We start from the raw sequence: 14,757 nt of genomic DNA on the forward strand, positions 1-14,757 counted from the left end.
GTGATTAGACCTTCGTTGGCGGGTCGTTCATCCATCCATCCATCATGCGGTCATTTTGTTTTTTTTCCTCCTTATATCGTGTACCAAACGCCAAACAGTCCATCCATCCACCTCCTCTATCCTCCAACTCATCGGGAATATCTGTAGCCTTCCCTAGCTGCTAGATAAACCTCGTCTGACCTCTACGCTGAGCATATTAGCTCCGAAGAGGAAAGGCCCTGTCGGGCTTGTGGTGGGGTTGATGTGATATATTCTAGATTACTGCCCAGCCGATAGCTCTAACGGCATATTCTCGCCCTTCTCGAAAGCGGGGCCAGGACCCGAGTAGCTAGGCGCCGGTATGGGTGTTACGCCTCTCGATTTACGATTTCCGGTCGTAATGATCCGAGGTAACGCTTCCAAGTTGGACTCGAGGCTATGAATCGCACTCGAATTGGCGCCAGCTTTCACCGGCTGCGGGCTCACAAGCGTGGACGGCTGTGCGGCGTGGCTAGCGTGAGTAGAGTGTAATTCACCACTGTCTTTGCCATCACCAAGCTTCTGCAGTAGTGAGTTATGCCACTCAGACAGCTCCTGTAGCTTGACTGCAGGGTCCTTTTCAGAGCGTAGTATGTTAGTTATATCACAGAGGCAGGCCTCAGGGGTCCACCGAGTCCCGTGCTCACATACCCATTCAGACTGCGTCGGCACACCTTGTGCGGCCGGCAGCAGCGGGTTGTCATTGCTACCGTCCCATAATTTCTGTCCACGGACGGGCGCTGGAGTGACTGGCAAGCTAGGACGTTCAGCTTCGCTGGGGAAGTCGGTAACCTTGCTTCCTCGCCTGCGATGAGTCACCTCAGGCTGTTGGACAGGATCCTGCAATAATACCGCGCTAGGAGGAGATTTGAGGCTCGGCTTCTGCTTGTGCCTTTGTATCTTATCAACATAGCGTTCAATTTCAGGCACATCGTCCCAGGCATTGGTCATCGTAAACGAGGTCCAAGTAGCCGGTGTGATGTGAATAGTTGGTGTGGTCGGTGTGACTAGCTCGCTCCTCTGGTCATCTGTGGATGCATTTGTAACAGAGGGCGCATTCCATGGTCCACCCGTAGGCGTTTGTGCGCCACTGGACAGAGCCTCCTCTTCTTCCTCCTCCTCCTCTTCTTCTTCAGGTTCCTCCTCCTCTTCGGGTTCCTGGGGGTAATCTTCGGCGAACACGCGAGAAGGCGCTGATCGCTGAGTCTCCCAAGGGAATATATGTTTCATGGGGGGCGCACCAGGCTCCCTAGGAGGTTCATACCACTTTGGTGCGACCCACTGAGTAGTATCTTGAGACATATGATATACAGTAGAGGGGAAGTTCATAGCTTCCGGTCTGGAATTTTGTGGGGGAGCATGTCTATTTTCAAGTTAGTTCTTTAGCGTTCTAGGAATAGGTAACGAGGTTGGTAACAAACCTCTGAGCGTCCCAGCTTGGGGTGCTAGAGTGGAATGATGAATTCCCGTTTTGCCCACGCCCTCGGATGTATGCATTTTTAGTGGTACCGTTGGATTGGTATTCTCCTTTGGTAAGGAATTGCACGATCTCTGATGTGGTCTAGATATGGTAAGCTGAAGATCTAACATATGGAAGGGTTAATAGGGAACGTACCGATCCACGGTAATGTCGGTCATAAACAGCCCACCATCTTCCGGCCATTTCGTCATAGGGCGAGCTTCCAGTGCTAGCGCGTCGCCCTCTGAACCACGGCTTGTCGGGACCGATGAAATGAACCATGCTAATACCAGATTGGAAATGGCGATAAGCAGGGACATACTGGTAGTGACCTGAGGGGGTAACATTATAGGCGAAGCTGAGGCGGTTGTGGTTATTCTTGAAGTGCATGTTGATAAGACCCTGGTCAGCGCCGTCGAAGGAGATGCTCCTCTCAGCCATTGCCAACATGGCGTGGTAGTCACCCAGGTTAGGAGTTAGAGCCATGACACCAGTGTTGAAGAGATCCGGCCAGCCAATATCGGGAGCTGCAGAGAATGGGTGATCCAACCCAAAGAGCTCATCCGGAGCTCGGTAGGCGACGACATCAGCATCGATATACACGATCTTTCGGAATTGGGTCTGCTTCCACAAGTTGATCTTGGTAAAGGCAGAGTGCAAGTCGGCTCGGTTCATCAAGTGAAGATTTGCCGTTTGGGTATTGCGTATTGTGTCAACCGGAATGATATAATCGTAGACAGTCTATTCAATTAAGTTAGTCGGCTATAGCAATTAGGTGTTTGTGAAGCAGTAAACATACCTGGAGCTCTGTTATGACTTCGGGCGCTACGGTATCCTGCGTGACCAAAGCGGCCAACTTCTTAGTTGTACCAGCATCTCGTAGGGAGTGCGCAAGCACCAAAGCACCAGGCAAATATGTGTCGCTTAGGAGAAGCTATATGCGAACGTGTATTAGCTATTATTCATAGGCTCACTGAATGTATTCGGAATTTACTAACTGTAGCGTACACATCCTCCTGCGGTCCATCTTGCGCAGACATTTTGTGCAAGAAGTGGCGGTCAAATCACGCCGAAAAAAAGGTATGGTCGAGAGGGGTAAGATATGCGAAGAATATCAACGCTGGAGGGAAGAAGTATATTTGAGCTTAAAATTCGACAAAGCTATCTGCTCATAAAATAGACTATAGCTAAATTCGAAGCAGTGAGGAAAGTTATGTTAAGCTAGAAGAATTGTAAATAATAGTTGTAGCAAGGCTTGTTGTTTTTATCTATGGCGATGAAGCGGGATGGCTGGTCTAGCCAGTTAGTTGCAAATAACCCTGTAGTGTATGTATTTTTTTTTTCCTTCTTTGGACTTTGGACTTTGCCTTCCAAGAGACAAGGTTGAAGAGGAGATCATCAAAATGGACCGTGGTCGATATGCAAATGCAACGCTAGCGTTACTTTCATCAACAAGATGAACAAGGATTTATGTGGATTATATGTATTTACTTACATGTCCTTGGTCCAGCGATGCACTTATCTGGGTCTCAAGCTTAGTGTTTTGTCTGGAATAGTTTAAGGCATTGCTTAAGGCGTTCAATATTAGGCATATGTGCTTCAACCTAGATTTAGTTTGATGGTTTAGAGATAGGATTGGTTCAAATATACTAGGCTATGGTTCCCAACTGAAATTGATAGGTATCAAGAGTCGTATGTTCTGGAAGAGTTTGAAAGTTGAAAGATATCAAAATTTTTGAAAAATACGCAATACGCGGGGCATATGCATATGTACTCGCATATGTATAATTGAAAGATAAATACAATAGCCTTTGAAAGATGAAAGACGTCTGCATGTTTGGCGGTATCGCTGATGGAACCTTAATGATGGAACCTTAGGGACTACGGACCCACTAAGAACCATTATCAGCACCTATCAATACCAATCAATACCTATCAATACCAGAGCACAGGCCTATATTATCTACTTAAAGCTCCGTAGCTCCACACAGCTATCCACTACCTCTATGTCCACTACATACGACCTGGGGATTTAGAACTGGATAACTAGAAGTTATCCACCAGCCCACATCGTGAATTTTGCCATTTGCTATCGTTTCTTGTCTCGGACTTGCTAAACCTTGAGGCGACTAAGACAAGATCGTATCCGTTGGTGAGGGGGCACTTCTTTTTTGCTTACGACCCCTCCATGTCCTCCCTGTCCTCCCTGCCCTCATGGCTGGGGAAGGTCTCGAACGTTCTCGTCTTTTTCAGCATTGACAGTTATCCACAAACACCACATGTATCCACAAATATCTACGAATCCTAACAAAATTTAGAATCTTTTCGCCTTTCTGTACACCAGTAAACAACGATTAGGACCCACGAGCACAACAAGCAAGTTTAACATAATAAGCGCGCCACCCAGCATACATATAGATAGATAAATTACATCCAACCATCAACGAGAGGAGAGAAGGGAGAATATCAACAATTTTAGGATTTAGGAAACATGAAAATTCTCAATATTGAGGTATGAGGTATTTGGGTGGTTGGTTAAGAAGAACGTTATGGTTCGCACCACATGTTTAACAAACCCAAGGACTTTTAGGTTAGTGCAACCAATCTGCCAATCTGCCAATCTACCCAATCTACTCCTCTTAAGCAAGGAGGTACATATGCCATCCACCTATCCACCTAAGCACATGTAAGTATTGTTTCACACATGAGATCTGTACATATTTCTGCATGTCGATCCCGACAATTCAAACTCGGAGATACACGTATTATGCATTCAAGTTATATAATCCAGCTTAATACACGCACACATGTATATATAGTTATGTAAGCGGCTTGGTAGAATGACGACACTTCTCTTATAACCGTAACTTCATTTGAATGGAACTATCCGATGGCGAATCAGGGGTCAAGTTTGGGGGAGCCCCGCAAAGCGATCTTGGAGAATCCCGTGATTACATGTAGTTAACCAGTTAACCAGCATCGATAGACTTAACTAAAAATCCCTAGTTGGGAAACAACTCTAGCTTTTCTTTCCTTTCTTTGAAGTAATAATAAAAATGGTTGAGGAATCTAGGGAAAGTCTAAATTGCCACACATCCAGACATCCCGCCTTCCAATGTTCTAGCATTCAATGTTACATGTGCACTAGTTACGTGCACGTATCCATACAGGTACTTCGTACATAGATCTTCAATGCTCCCTCCTATGAATTCCGAATGGTCTGGGTTTTACAACTCCACAACTCCATATCTCCATATTTCTTTACACATACACTATGCAGTCTTATTGCTGGTCCATCCAACATCTGCCTAACATATCAAGGTATCTACGGAAAACTGCCCAACTTCAAATTATTTGATAACGCCGACGTCTCTTATAGGTTAGAAGCATCTTGAAAAATTTAAGGCATCGCGGCCATTCGACTTCAAAAACTTCTCCAAACATTATTCATCCATTATCCATCTATTATTCATTATACACCAAACTAGCAGACTAGTCGGACCACCGGGAAGTGTGGATCTTTCTTATTTTCTCTGCTCCCTATCGGCGGGCCGGACCGGACTCGAAAGCGCCATGTTACGAACGGGAAACAAGAGAGATCCTCATAAGAAGGTTACTCGCCCCTCTCTAGTGGTGACCACGGAAAGCGGTCAATATAGCCGTACTAGTGAGAGCTCCGCAGTAAGCACGATGCATTTCCATTCCATGGGACTTGATATCTCTAGAATATATGCGATCGTCAAGTCTATATCATATAGACACGCAAGTGCGTTACTACAACCCGACCCCATGGCTCTTCATATCCCCGGACCGCGTACTGGGGTACTCGATAATATACCATATAATTAATAATATACTCATATACATTAACTGGTCGTGTCTATACTCATTACACTTCCTTCTAACGATATGCTATCTTTACGATATAATATAATGAAACTAATGAGAACGCCTTCTCTATCAGGTCGGCCCTTCTACTACACACATCGGCGATGACGATACAGGTAGCTCAGGGGCCAACTCCCCATTCCTCGAACTCCCGTTCGAGTTACGTCTAGAAATATATGAGTATCTTCTATGCTCACCGGATGATATTATAATATCATCGAGACGTCGCCAGATTTATTGGCACCGTCCACAACTGCCTACGTGCGAGCTTCGCTGCCTCCCCCACCGAATGCCACACATAGAGTTGCTACGTACCTGCAAGCAGGTAAATTCAGAGGCAACTCCTATTGTTTACAGGAAAAATAAATTCCTCGTAGTCTGTACGTCCCCTGAGTTCATACAAAATAAAACTTATATTGTATACTAACGACGTGGGCGCTATGGAGTGCCCTATATGGCACCATTCTGTCCCATGAACTTCTTCCTGTGGAGCCTACGGCGATCGACCATCTCCAATGTGACCTCTATCATTTTTGTCTTTGCCTGTCGCGATAATTGTCCACTGTGGCTCGATTTATGTCCCATCATAAAAGGAAAGTTATTGAACCTAAAGAAATGGACTACAACGGGACCACAGCTGGTCAAATTATGTTTCCCATATTATAGCCAGCCACATTGGCTACCTCTATCAAGCAGAATATGGGACGTATATGCTCATATTCGTATTGAAGTCTTCAAGGATAAAACTGCAGTACTGAAGGGATATGATTGTGGCAGACATAGGGAAGTGATACTAGGCAGACCGGGCCGTAAGAAAGAGTTGGCACCGATGAGATTCTGATTCTTTAGATTGCTCATATCTGTCTGGCTGCCTAAACCACACCCGCCAGCACACTTAATCTTGTTTCCTTACGTCCACGGGTTTGTTGTATCTCAGCGCGGATAGAGCGTGGGAAAAGCAAGATCCGGGAAATTTCTCAGGGCTAGGTAGTGAAGGTAATATGATACCTCTCGAGTAGCGTAGTTAGACTTCCGAATACCCCCTAGTTCTCGGTGAAAAGTTTTCACTGGGCGAAAATCCTTTGGATATACGATCTTACGTTACGATGACTGATCTTATATCTTCGGACAACGAGGGAGGCTACCAACTAACACATCTTGATTGGCTTGCAACTACTTATTGATGATGACGTGTCTGCGTTCATGTAACCTGCTCGCAATTTATCTTGGTCAGGAGGGCCTATTATATCAAGGTAGGGAAGAGGGTTGGGGTGGGATTCCTATAGGATGGAAATTGGTAACTTAGCCTCGTATTACTTATTAGACAACCTCTATCTATTATCAAGTATCGCGAGTCATACCGACCCGACCCCTTTAACTATAGGTCTCCGGAGTTTATAATACTACACTTTCCTAGAATAATAATACACGCAGGGCAAGCTTGAACATATAAACATCTAGGAATACTCTGAGGTGTGTTGGATATCTGATATGAGGTTCACGAAAAGCCCGAGCAGAAACCTCGCCCAGACCACTATAAACCAGTTGTGATACACCCTCGAGACCGAAATCCCACCTTCTGATTCCAATACTGGCTGCCAGCATATTGCTCTCGCCAACGTGTTCTACTGCTAGAAGTGAAGGCTTATGGACTTAATAAATATTACTACTACCTTGATAACCCTACGCCCATATCTTTCCCGGGGACGACTTTTATTCTTTCCCGCGTTCGTTTCCCACTCCTCTACGTAAAAAAACGCCATAACGGTTCACCATATGCTCAAATACCTCATAATTCACTACGCTTGCGCTATTTGAATATCGCCGGCAACTAATCTTGTCCCGGACTCCTTGTAGGTAGATACCATGCCACCTCACAACACATACGATCATAGATCCTTGCGGAAGCTATGCTCCGGCTTATGCGTAGTCTCGTAGTCAACATGAACATAAGCGCGCTCGATATTCGGAAGCTTCTCAAGCTCGGTCTGCAGACCCTCTGAAACATCGTGGGTAATGCGCAGCGGGTCGGTGGGATCCATGACGATATCGATCTCGGCGATGAGCTTAGGGCCGGCGTGGTAAACGCGGACGGTGTCGATGCCGAGGATAGCATCAGAGTACGTCAGACACACGTACGTGATGAGGCGGTGGACGTCGATATCGGCCGCGCGCCCCACCAACGTCATGAACTCCTCGAAGGCTTGGTGCAGCCACGCGCCGCTGATGATCAGCGAGATGATGATCGCCCCCATAGGGTCAAGCCACCATGCTAGCTTCGATCCGCCGACGGAAGTGAGTACACCGAAGCCGTTGATTAGGAGGTCGTTGCGGTGGTCCTGCCACAGGATGTTCACCTGGCTGTACTTGTCCTTAATACCCCAGCAGTACATAAACAGGCCAAATTTCGTTGCAAAAGCCACGCACACCGCAATCACCGAAGGCAAGTGGAAGTTGTTAACTTCAGTCGTGCCTCGGCGGTTCGAGATATCCTGACATGAGAAGGCGATTAGGATGGCGGACACGGCCGTCATCATGAAGCAGAACGCGATGTTCCCCACCGTCTCCAGGCGAGCCTTGCCGGATGGGAACCTATTAGGATCTACCCGTTTCATAGACTGCTGAACAAGGATTAGGGTGAGGTTGCTCATGGGGTCGAAGATGGCGTCTGCCATAGTGGTGAAGAGAGATAGAGAGCCGGAAGATACGGCTCCGTAGATCTGTAGACCTGCCAAGAATACATTGGCGACAAAGGAGCCCATGACAGCAATCTTAACCCGTAGGTTGTCGTCACCGGCCTCGTTCTGGGCTTCGGTGGAGTGCTCCTCCACCGATTTGAGCATTTGCTTGATCGTGTCATTCTGCTTGTGGTAGAAGGTCTGGACCCTTCGTGCTCGGAGGTTGGATGTAAGCTGGCCGATACTTGAACTGACAGCACCCGTGCGCTTGCGAGCGGTATTAGCTTTGATCTCGTCTAGCTGCTCAGGCGTCTTGAAGGCCGAAGACAAGTTATAAGGGTCACTGCCGCCATAGCGGTTAGGACCGGTCTGCGACTCAATATCTGTAGCTGTACTAGCTGGATGGCGAGCTACAGGGTGATCACCGTTCTCATCCATGGCTTCTACACCTGTGCTTGTGGCATTGTGGTGAGGGACAGGGGAGTGATGAGACTGCGATACAGGTGTATGGACCGAGGACCGCGAGCTAGAAGCTTGCCCGTGCTGGTAATCGCTTAAATGCGAGCGCGAGGCCGCAGAAGGCGAGTTGTTAGATGTCATAGCCTTAAGAGAGCTCGGACATACAACCGGAGATGCCAATTACTCCTATCTGTAGGTGAGGAATTAGATAAGGCTTAGAATATGTATAAGTTGTGATGCGCAAGGGGGAAAAGGAGGAGGATAAGTATTTATAAGATCCCCACTCCTAGAGTACCAGAGTCAGAGGAGAATATGTTTAATGTTCTCGACGTTGCTGGTCTCTATTTACGCAGAGTTAGTGAATTTGAAATTATCAAATATGAAGCTTACCTGTTTGTGATTATGGAAGATTATTGATTTGAACTAAAGTAATTTCTTGTAAGCAAGAGCTACAAGTACCGTGTCTCATAAAATGTAGTACAATTATGTAAGATAGAATAGAAAGAATAAAGTCTTTGTAGGGAACTTTAGTGACGTAAATATGTAAGGTAGATTTGTAGATGTGCAAGCACTAACAAGACTATTGAGCGGGAACTAAATAAAAGATAAGGTAGTCACGACATTACCATTGCCATTGCCATTGCCATTATCATTATCATTACCATTACCAACATTTCCAACTCCAAGCTTTAGCGGTGAGAAAGCGGTAAATAACCACTAGTCTACCCTACCAGCCTACCATACCTAACCTTTATCCTTCGACTCCAAGAATGATCACACTATGACGAACGAGCTTAGCTTCGTGTGGCAAAGAGCCGAAATGCGAAGAGCGGAGATGGGGGATAAGGCAAAATACCCATACCCAAGCCCAAGCCCACGCCACGCCGACTCAAAAAAAAACGTGCCAACTCCGGCAATCCAACACGCGCTCAAATCCGCCATTGTGATTTGTCTACACGAGATAGACAAGACAATGGTACCTAACCCGGGTAACCTACGTAGCGTAGCGTAAGCTGACCGTAAGTGGAGAAGGGACAAGTTACATAGCAAGCCTGCAAAAAAAAAAAAAATGTTGAAATTGTGAATAATTAATTCAACCTCGGCCGCCCGAGGCGAAGAGCTGACGCGCGATTTTTTCGTCCGACGAGGTTGATTGAACTTTCTGTTGTGGAAGATTGAAAGTTTTTGTCTGTGCGGCTTAAGAGTGAACAAAACTTAAAAAAATCAATGCAGATGTCAAACGGATCGGGTCGAACTTTTATATATATATACCAGGACAAGGGCTGCTGTAACGGTAAAATCGTCTGATGAATTCGGGTCCCGTCGGGAAATGCTGTGCGTCCAAAAGGGATCCCTACATATTCGCAGTACCTTAGTACATACAGTACGTACATATATGAAGGACATGCGATTTTCGGAAGGTTTAATAAGAACTGCGACATCTATCTGATATATTTGATGAATTTATCACAGGTCGAGTTCTAATATTTAACCAAGTTTAAAGCATATCAATATCTTTAAGGGCGGATCCAGTACACTAAAACTGAGGCTGTTACTATTCATAACCTCTCATATTTGGAAATGCGTAGCAATACCATACATCTCACTTCTCTACTCAGCCAAATAGTAATCTAGACAAGTCATCGCAATATTGCAGTTCTATCATAGTCCCCTAATCTAGTCCAGCCCAATCCAAATCATTTCCATCCAACGTTTATACCACCCATATATAGTTTCCTCTAGGGGTATCAAGTCCGGTCCTCTATCCTTCATATACTGAGCACCCTAACCATATACCCTCACGCATCCGCTCGCCTTAGAGGATGCGCCTCGGTATTCAATACCCACTCGTCCAAGTTTGCCAAGTCCCAATCACCAAAGATCAAGTAGAAATATTTGAGTGTCTCAGCAAGCCAGAAGCTCTCCATGCTATCCACCTGCACCGGCTTCTTCACCGTTATGTCATCTAACGCTGCCGCGGCGTACTTCGATCGTGTCCACTTATCGACGGCTTCGAACATGGCCCACGCCTGCTCCATGTATTTGGGATCTCCTGTCATGCGCCACATCATAAACACGGACTCGATGGCCTCGGGCCGCAGTAAGTACCGACGGTCGTCAACATTAACCATACCGAGAGGCAGATGCCGCGCCTCTATGATGTTGTCTTTGACCTGCTTGTCAGAAAGCGTATCGCCCTTCATATTGCGACCCCAAAATTTTCTAATTGCCTCCGTCCATCGCGTCTCGCTCCACTGACAGTCGTCCTTAGTAACATCCGGGTCACAAGGGATGAAGCGGAATAGCTCGGGTCCAATGCCTGAGTCGGTTTGGTTGTACGACCACACACAGCCCTCCGTCAACTGCTCTGCTATAGCTAGGTCTGACGGGCGATCGAAGATTTTAGCTGCCATACCCACCATACCTCCTGCGAAGCATGTTAAATGTTGCGCTATCGGGGTATTCACAATCTGCTCGCCGCCCTCGGGCATCGAGACAACCCTAGTGTCGCCGAAGAAGAGTAGCTTGAGATTGTCCGGATTTAAAGCACGACGGAGAAGATGTTTCTTCGCAACATCAATAAAGTCTTCATACATCCTGCGAGGCTGATCAAGAGCGCCTCCGAGCAATAAGTACTGCTTTCCTAGATATTCAAATGTACTATCGGCCATTCCACCGAGAGTGAATGAGTCTCCAGAAGATTTAAGAGGCGTCTTTGAGGGGTCCACTATGATCGGCCATATCCCCGGTAGCGCAGTAGTCTTTTGGTCTTTTTCTAGGCCGTCGGCTATTCTTTGTACGACATCGTAATATTGCATATCACCAGTTAATTGGGATAGCTTCGTAAGTTCAAGACTTAGTGACCCGACTTCGGCTAACAGAGCATGTCCCGGAGCGACCTGTGGCTTACCCCTAGCATATTCCTTCCAGGGGAACCGCGTTATGGGCATGTGGTTCGGTGTGTCAAAACATGACATCACCAAATCAGCAACCTCAGTCGCCTTTTTAAGAAGGCCCGGATATTGCTTCTCACTTAGTTCGTATGCCGCTAAGAAACCCCCAAGATATCGAATTGTCGTCTCGAAAATGTTGATATCACGAGTCTCCGTAGTTGTGAAATCGATTGTCTCGCAAGCCTTTACCGCAGACTCGAAATCATCTTTCATATCAAGGAGCCATAGACTGTCTAAGGAATCAACCAGGGTTGCTGCCCACCCGGCAAAGGGATCCTTATACAACCCCGAGAGGGGTTTGATCTCATCATGACCCCATGCAAATTTCTTGTACCCATTCCAACTGTGTTTAAAGCTATCCTTGATAGCAGCAAGTCTTCGTAGCCGCAATTCCTTATCAGAAGCAGTCTCCTTCGGTCTCGCAACTTGCACACGCGGTATTCGTTTGGAAGGCTTGTTGGTCGGGAGCGTAGCGAGTTTTTCCACGGGGTGTTGAGGTGGACGCTTTTCCCACTTTAGGCCTTTGGAACCAACCGAAGCCGACGTAGGACGATTTCCCGGACGGCGTGTATGACTAAAAACACCCGAACCGGCGGGTGGGTGCCAGCTATAGTACCAAGACACAAGTCCCCAGATGGTAATCGCAGCAAGAAGTATTCGGACTCGTCGAACACCCATGGCTGCACCTATATCGGATTGGGACGTAGATCTAACGTATATTACTCTAACAAGGCTTCAAAGCTAGCGAATGCAGTCGGAAGGAAGCAAATATTCACATCGCTCGAGCACGGATTGTATAATATCAGCCCGGAGAACTGACGAAAAGGTCAGCTTTCCTAGAGGTAAGCTGGTAAGAGATCTTGAATTCGTAGCTAAACATCAGATGAATGAATTTATTACTGTTATGGATTCGAGTAGCGGGGCGAGGTTTATGTCATGGTTCGCGGAATGGGACTCTGTGGGACGCAGTTAAGGGAGTCTTTATTTAGGTGGTATTTTTTTAGTGGTAGTAAAGTCCGAATTGAAAGAAAAATAAACTTGAATTTTAAAAAAGGGGTTCACATGACGGAGCTTCCCTGTCAAGCTCCCGGTTTTCCGTTTCCGCTTCCGCTTCCGTAAGCCACATAAGGTTATCCCCATTCTCCACCGCATAGTCACTGGCCCAAGCTCCTTTAGATAAATATATAGATAAAGACTATTGACCTAGTAAAGTCTTCAGAACAACTGCAACTGTTGTCATAGTTGATAATTTTTTCAGTAAGTGAGGGAAGGTGATTAATTCTAGAGTTATCTAGTAGTTAACTAGATGTAAATTGTTCCGTTCCAAAATCTCGCTTCTAACTGTAGCACCATCGACCCTGTATGATTATAATGAACAAAAATATAAAAAGCATCTATATTAAAGGTATCTGTTATAGCATGACCTAATCTGTAGACTAAGCGCTGTAGGCATATCTATAAGAATAGTTTAACATAACATATAATTTAGAGGTAACACTCTGTCATTTTAAACATCTAGCCCCATGAAGAGTTAGATAAGTCAAAGAGTTCTAGCTATATTTAACCTTTTCATATTTAAGCCCTTGCGAAGACCCTTGAGGTTATCATATCGTATCTTAAAGAGTTTAGGTTATGAAGGAAGTCATCATGCAAAAACAATACTAGATGAGGGACGGTATCTCAAGTTAATCAAATGCTACATAAGGGACAAACTACAAGACTCCGGTCGTAAGATTAGAGACTTAGAAATTTCACAATAGCAAAATAGTAGTGTGGGAGGGGACGTTAAGTCACACCAAGATTGACGTGCTATTGTTTATCGGGAAATATAGAGTCAAGACAGCCGTTGGTGGAGGAGATCCTGCCCGTCTTTCAGCCTAACACCATTCATGTGTATATCACCACCCGAGCTGGCAATGTCAGCTCAATCAATAGCGTCCCACTGGCCACGGTCCCGAGAGAAGGAAAAAGCTCATCGCAACATAAGAAGTGGGTATGACGGCAACAGGTTAGCTAAGGTCTAACAAGTTCCTGTTTTCTTTCTCCATTTTATTTCTGCATCATTAGCTGAACGAACTCGTTGTCTAGTAGTGCAAGTTAGTATGGTTAGAACATTTAGTTTATAAGGAGTGTTTACTTACAGTCGATGCGGCCGTCACCATCCTGGTCAGCCTCGCGAATCATCTCATCAACCTCGTCATCAGTGAGCTTCTCTCCAATAGAAGTCATAACGTGGCGGAGTTCAGCAGCAGAGATGAAGCCGTTGTTGTCACGATCGAAAACCTATTTGAATATAAGCGACTGGGTATTTGTTTGCGTGGCTAAGAGATTCGAACCTTGAACGCTTCTCGAATCTCCTCCTCAGAGTCGGTGTCCTTCATCTTGCGTGCCATCATGGTCAAAAATTCTGTGCGACCCCAACGTCAGTAAGGCTCCGAGGTGGTACGACTTTGCGCCAGGCAGCAACAAACTCACCAGGGAAGTCAATGGTTCCATTGTTATCGGCATCGACTTCGTTGATCATGTCCTGAAGCTCAGATTCGGAGGGGTTTTGACCCAGCGATCGCATGACGGTACCTAGCTCCTTTGTTGTGATTTGTCCTGGCAGTCATAGGTTAGTCGACTTGGTTCGTTGGTATAAAGGCACGAGGCAGGCGAAGTAGACAAAGGTATTTGTGGTATAATTGCTTTTATCGATTCAAGCAAAAGTAGTATGGTTGTCAATATCGAGATAGTAACTTACCATCACCGTCTTTGTCCTATGCGAGCTATTAGCGGGTACGTCATCAAAGGCGAGACAATTTAGTAGCTAGTATTGATAGCTATGAAGAGTAAAGAAATAATATAGATCTGGGAAACACTTACAAAGAGGGAGAACGCCTCCTTGAACTCGGAGACTTGCTCTTCGGTCAGAGAATCGGCCTGTGATGGTAGAAGACGAGGTCAGCGCGAGCCCTATTTTCACCTCCTTAGAGCCCCTCATCGGCGGGGTTCTCTCTGGGTTGGCGGTGACTGTCTGAGTAGAGACATACCATGGTTGAGCTGTTTTTCGAAATGCGATAGATATGTATAAGTTTATGATGAAGTTGTAAGGGAGCGAAAAGAACGAGTGTCACTTGTTCGCTATCGCAGTTAACTACAGAAGTTGTAAGTTTGCCAAGGAGGAAGAAGGGCCTCTGGTTTTGAAAAGCGTCAAGGGTTGGCTCAATAATATTAGGAACAAGGCAGGGCTGGATTCCATAAAAATAGTGGGGAGGAGGTGGATGATGGAGGGGCTATTTTTTGTATTTGTACGGGAAGT

At 46.0% G+C, this 14,757-nt stretch overlaps 4 protein-coding genes across 4 annotated transcripts; all 4 read right to left on the reverse strand.

Moving 5' to 3' along the window:
* Nucleotides 1–258: 258 nt before the first annotated feature.
* GL218_07260 (Glycogenin-1) lies at nt 259–2,517 on the reverse strand (the record flags this gene model as incomplete). The annotated part of the gene is made up of 6 exons (XM_033584009.1): nt 259–594; nt 670–1,381; nt 1,440–1,579; nt 1,634–2,218; nt 2,277–2,411; nt 2,476–2,517. 6 exons carry the CDS (start codon nt 2,515–2,517, stop codon nt 259–261), a joined length of 1,950 nt encoding a protein of 649 aa, XP_033433246.1.
* Nucleotides 2,518–7,254: 4,737 nt separating this feature from the next.
* On the reverse strand, nt 7,255–8,643 carry GL218_07261 (Metal tolerance protein 3; the record flags this gene model as incomplete). Its single annotated transcript, XM_033584010.1, has 1 exon — nt 7,255–8,643. One exon carries the CDS (start codon nt 8,641–8,643, stop codon nt 7,255–7,257), a length of 1,389 nt encoding a protein of 462 aa, XP_033433245.1.
* Nucleotides 8,644–10,301: 1,658 nt separating this feature from the next.
* On the reverse strand, nt 10,302–12,134 carry GL218_07262 (Mannosyl-oligosaccharide 1,2-alpha-mannosidase IB; the record flags this gene model as incomplete). Its single annotated transcript, XM_033584011.1, has 1 exon — nt 10,302–12,134. The coding sequence occupies one exon, from the start codon at nt 12,132–12,134 to the stop codon at nt 10,302–10,304; it is 1,833 nt and encodes a 610-aa protein (XP_033433248.1).
* A 1,371-nt stretch (nt 12,135–13,505) lies between these two features.
* On the reverse strand, nt 13,506–14,491 carry GL218_07263 (Calmodulin; the record flags this gene model as incomplete). The annotated part of the gene is made up of 7 exons (XM_033584012.1): nt 13,506–13,540; nt 13,598–13,739; nt 13,793–13,863; nt 13,932–14,057; nt 14,200–14,215; nt 14,322–14,378; nt 14,489–14,491. 7 exons carry the CDS (start codon nt 14,489–14,491, stop codon nt 13,506–13,508), a joined length of 450 nt encoding a protein of 149 aa, XP_033433247.1.
* Between the last annotated feature and the right edge of the window lie 266 nt (nt 14,492–14,757).

The sequence above is a fragment of the Daldinia childiae genome, assembly GCF_008694065.1.
Source record: "Daldinia childiae strain JS-1345 chromosome Unknown Scaffold8, whole genome shotgun sequence".
Classification (NCBI taxonomy): domain Eukaryota; kingdom Fungi; phylum Ascomycota; class Sordariomycetes; order Xylariales; family Hypoxylaceae; genus Daldinia; species Daldinia childiae.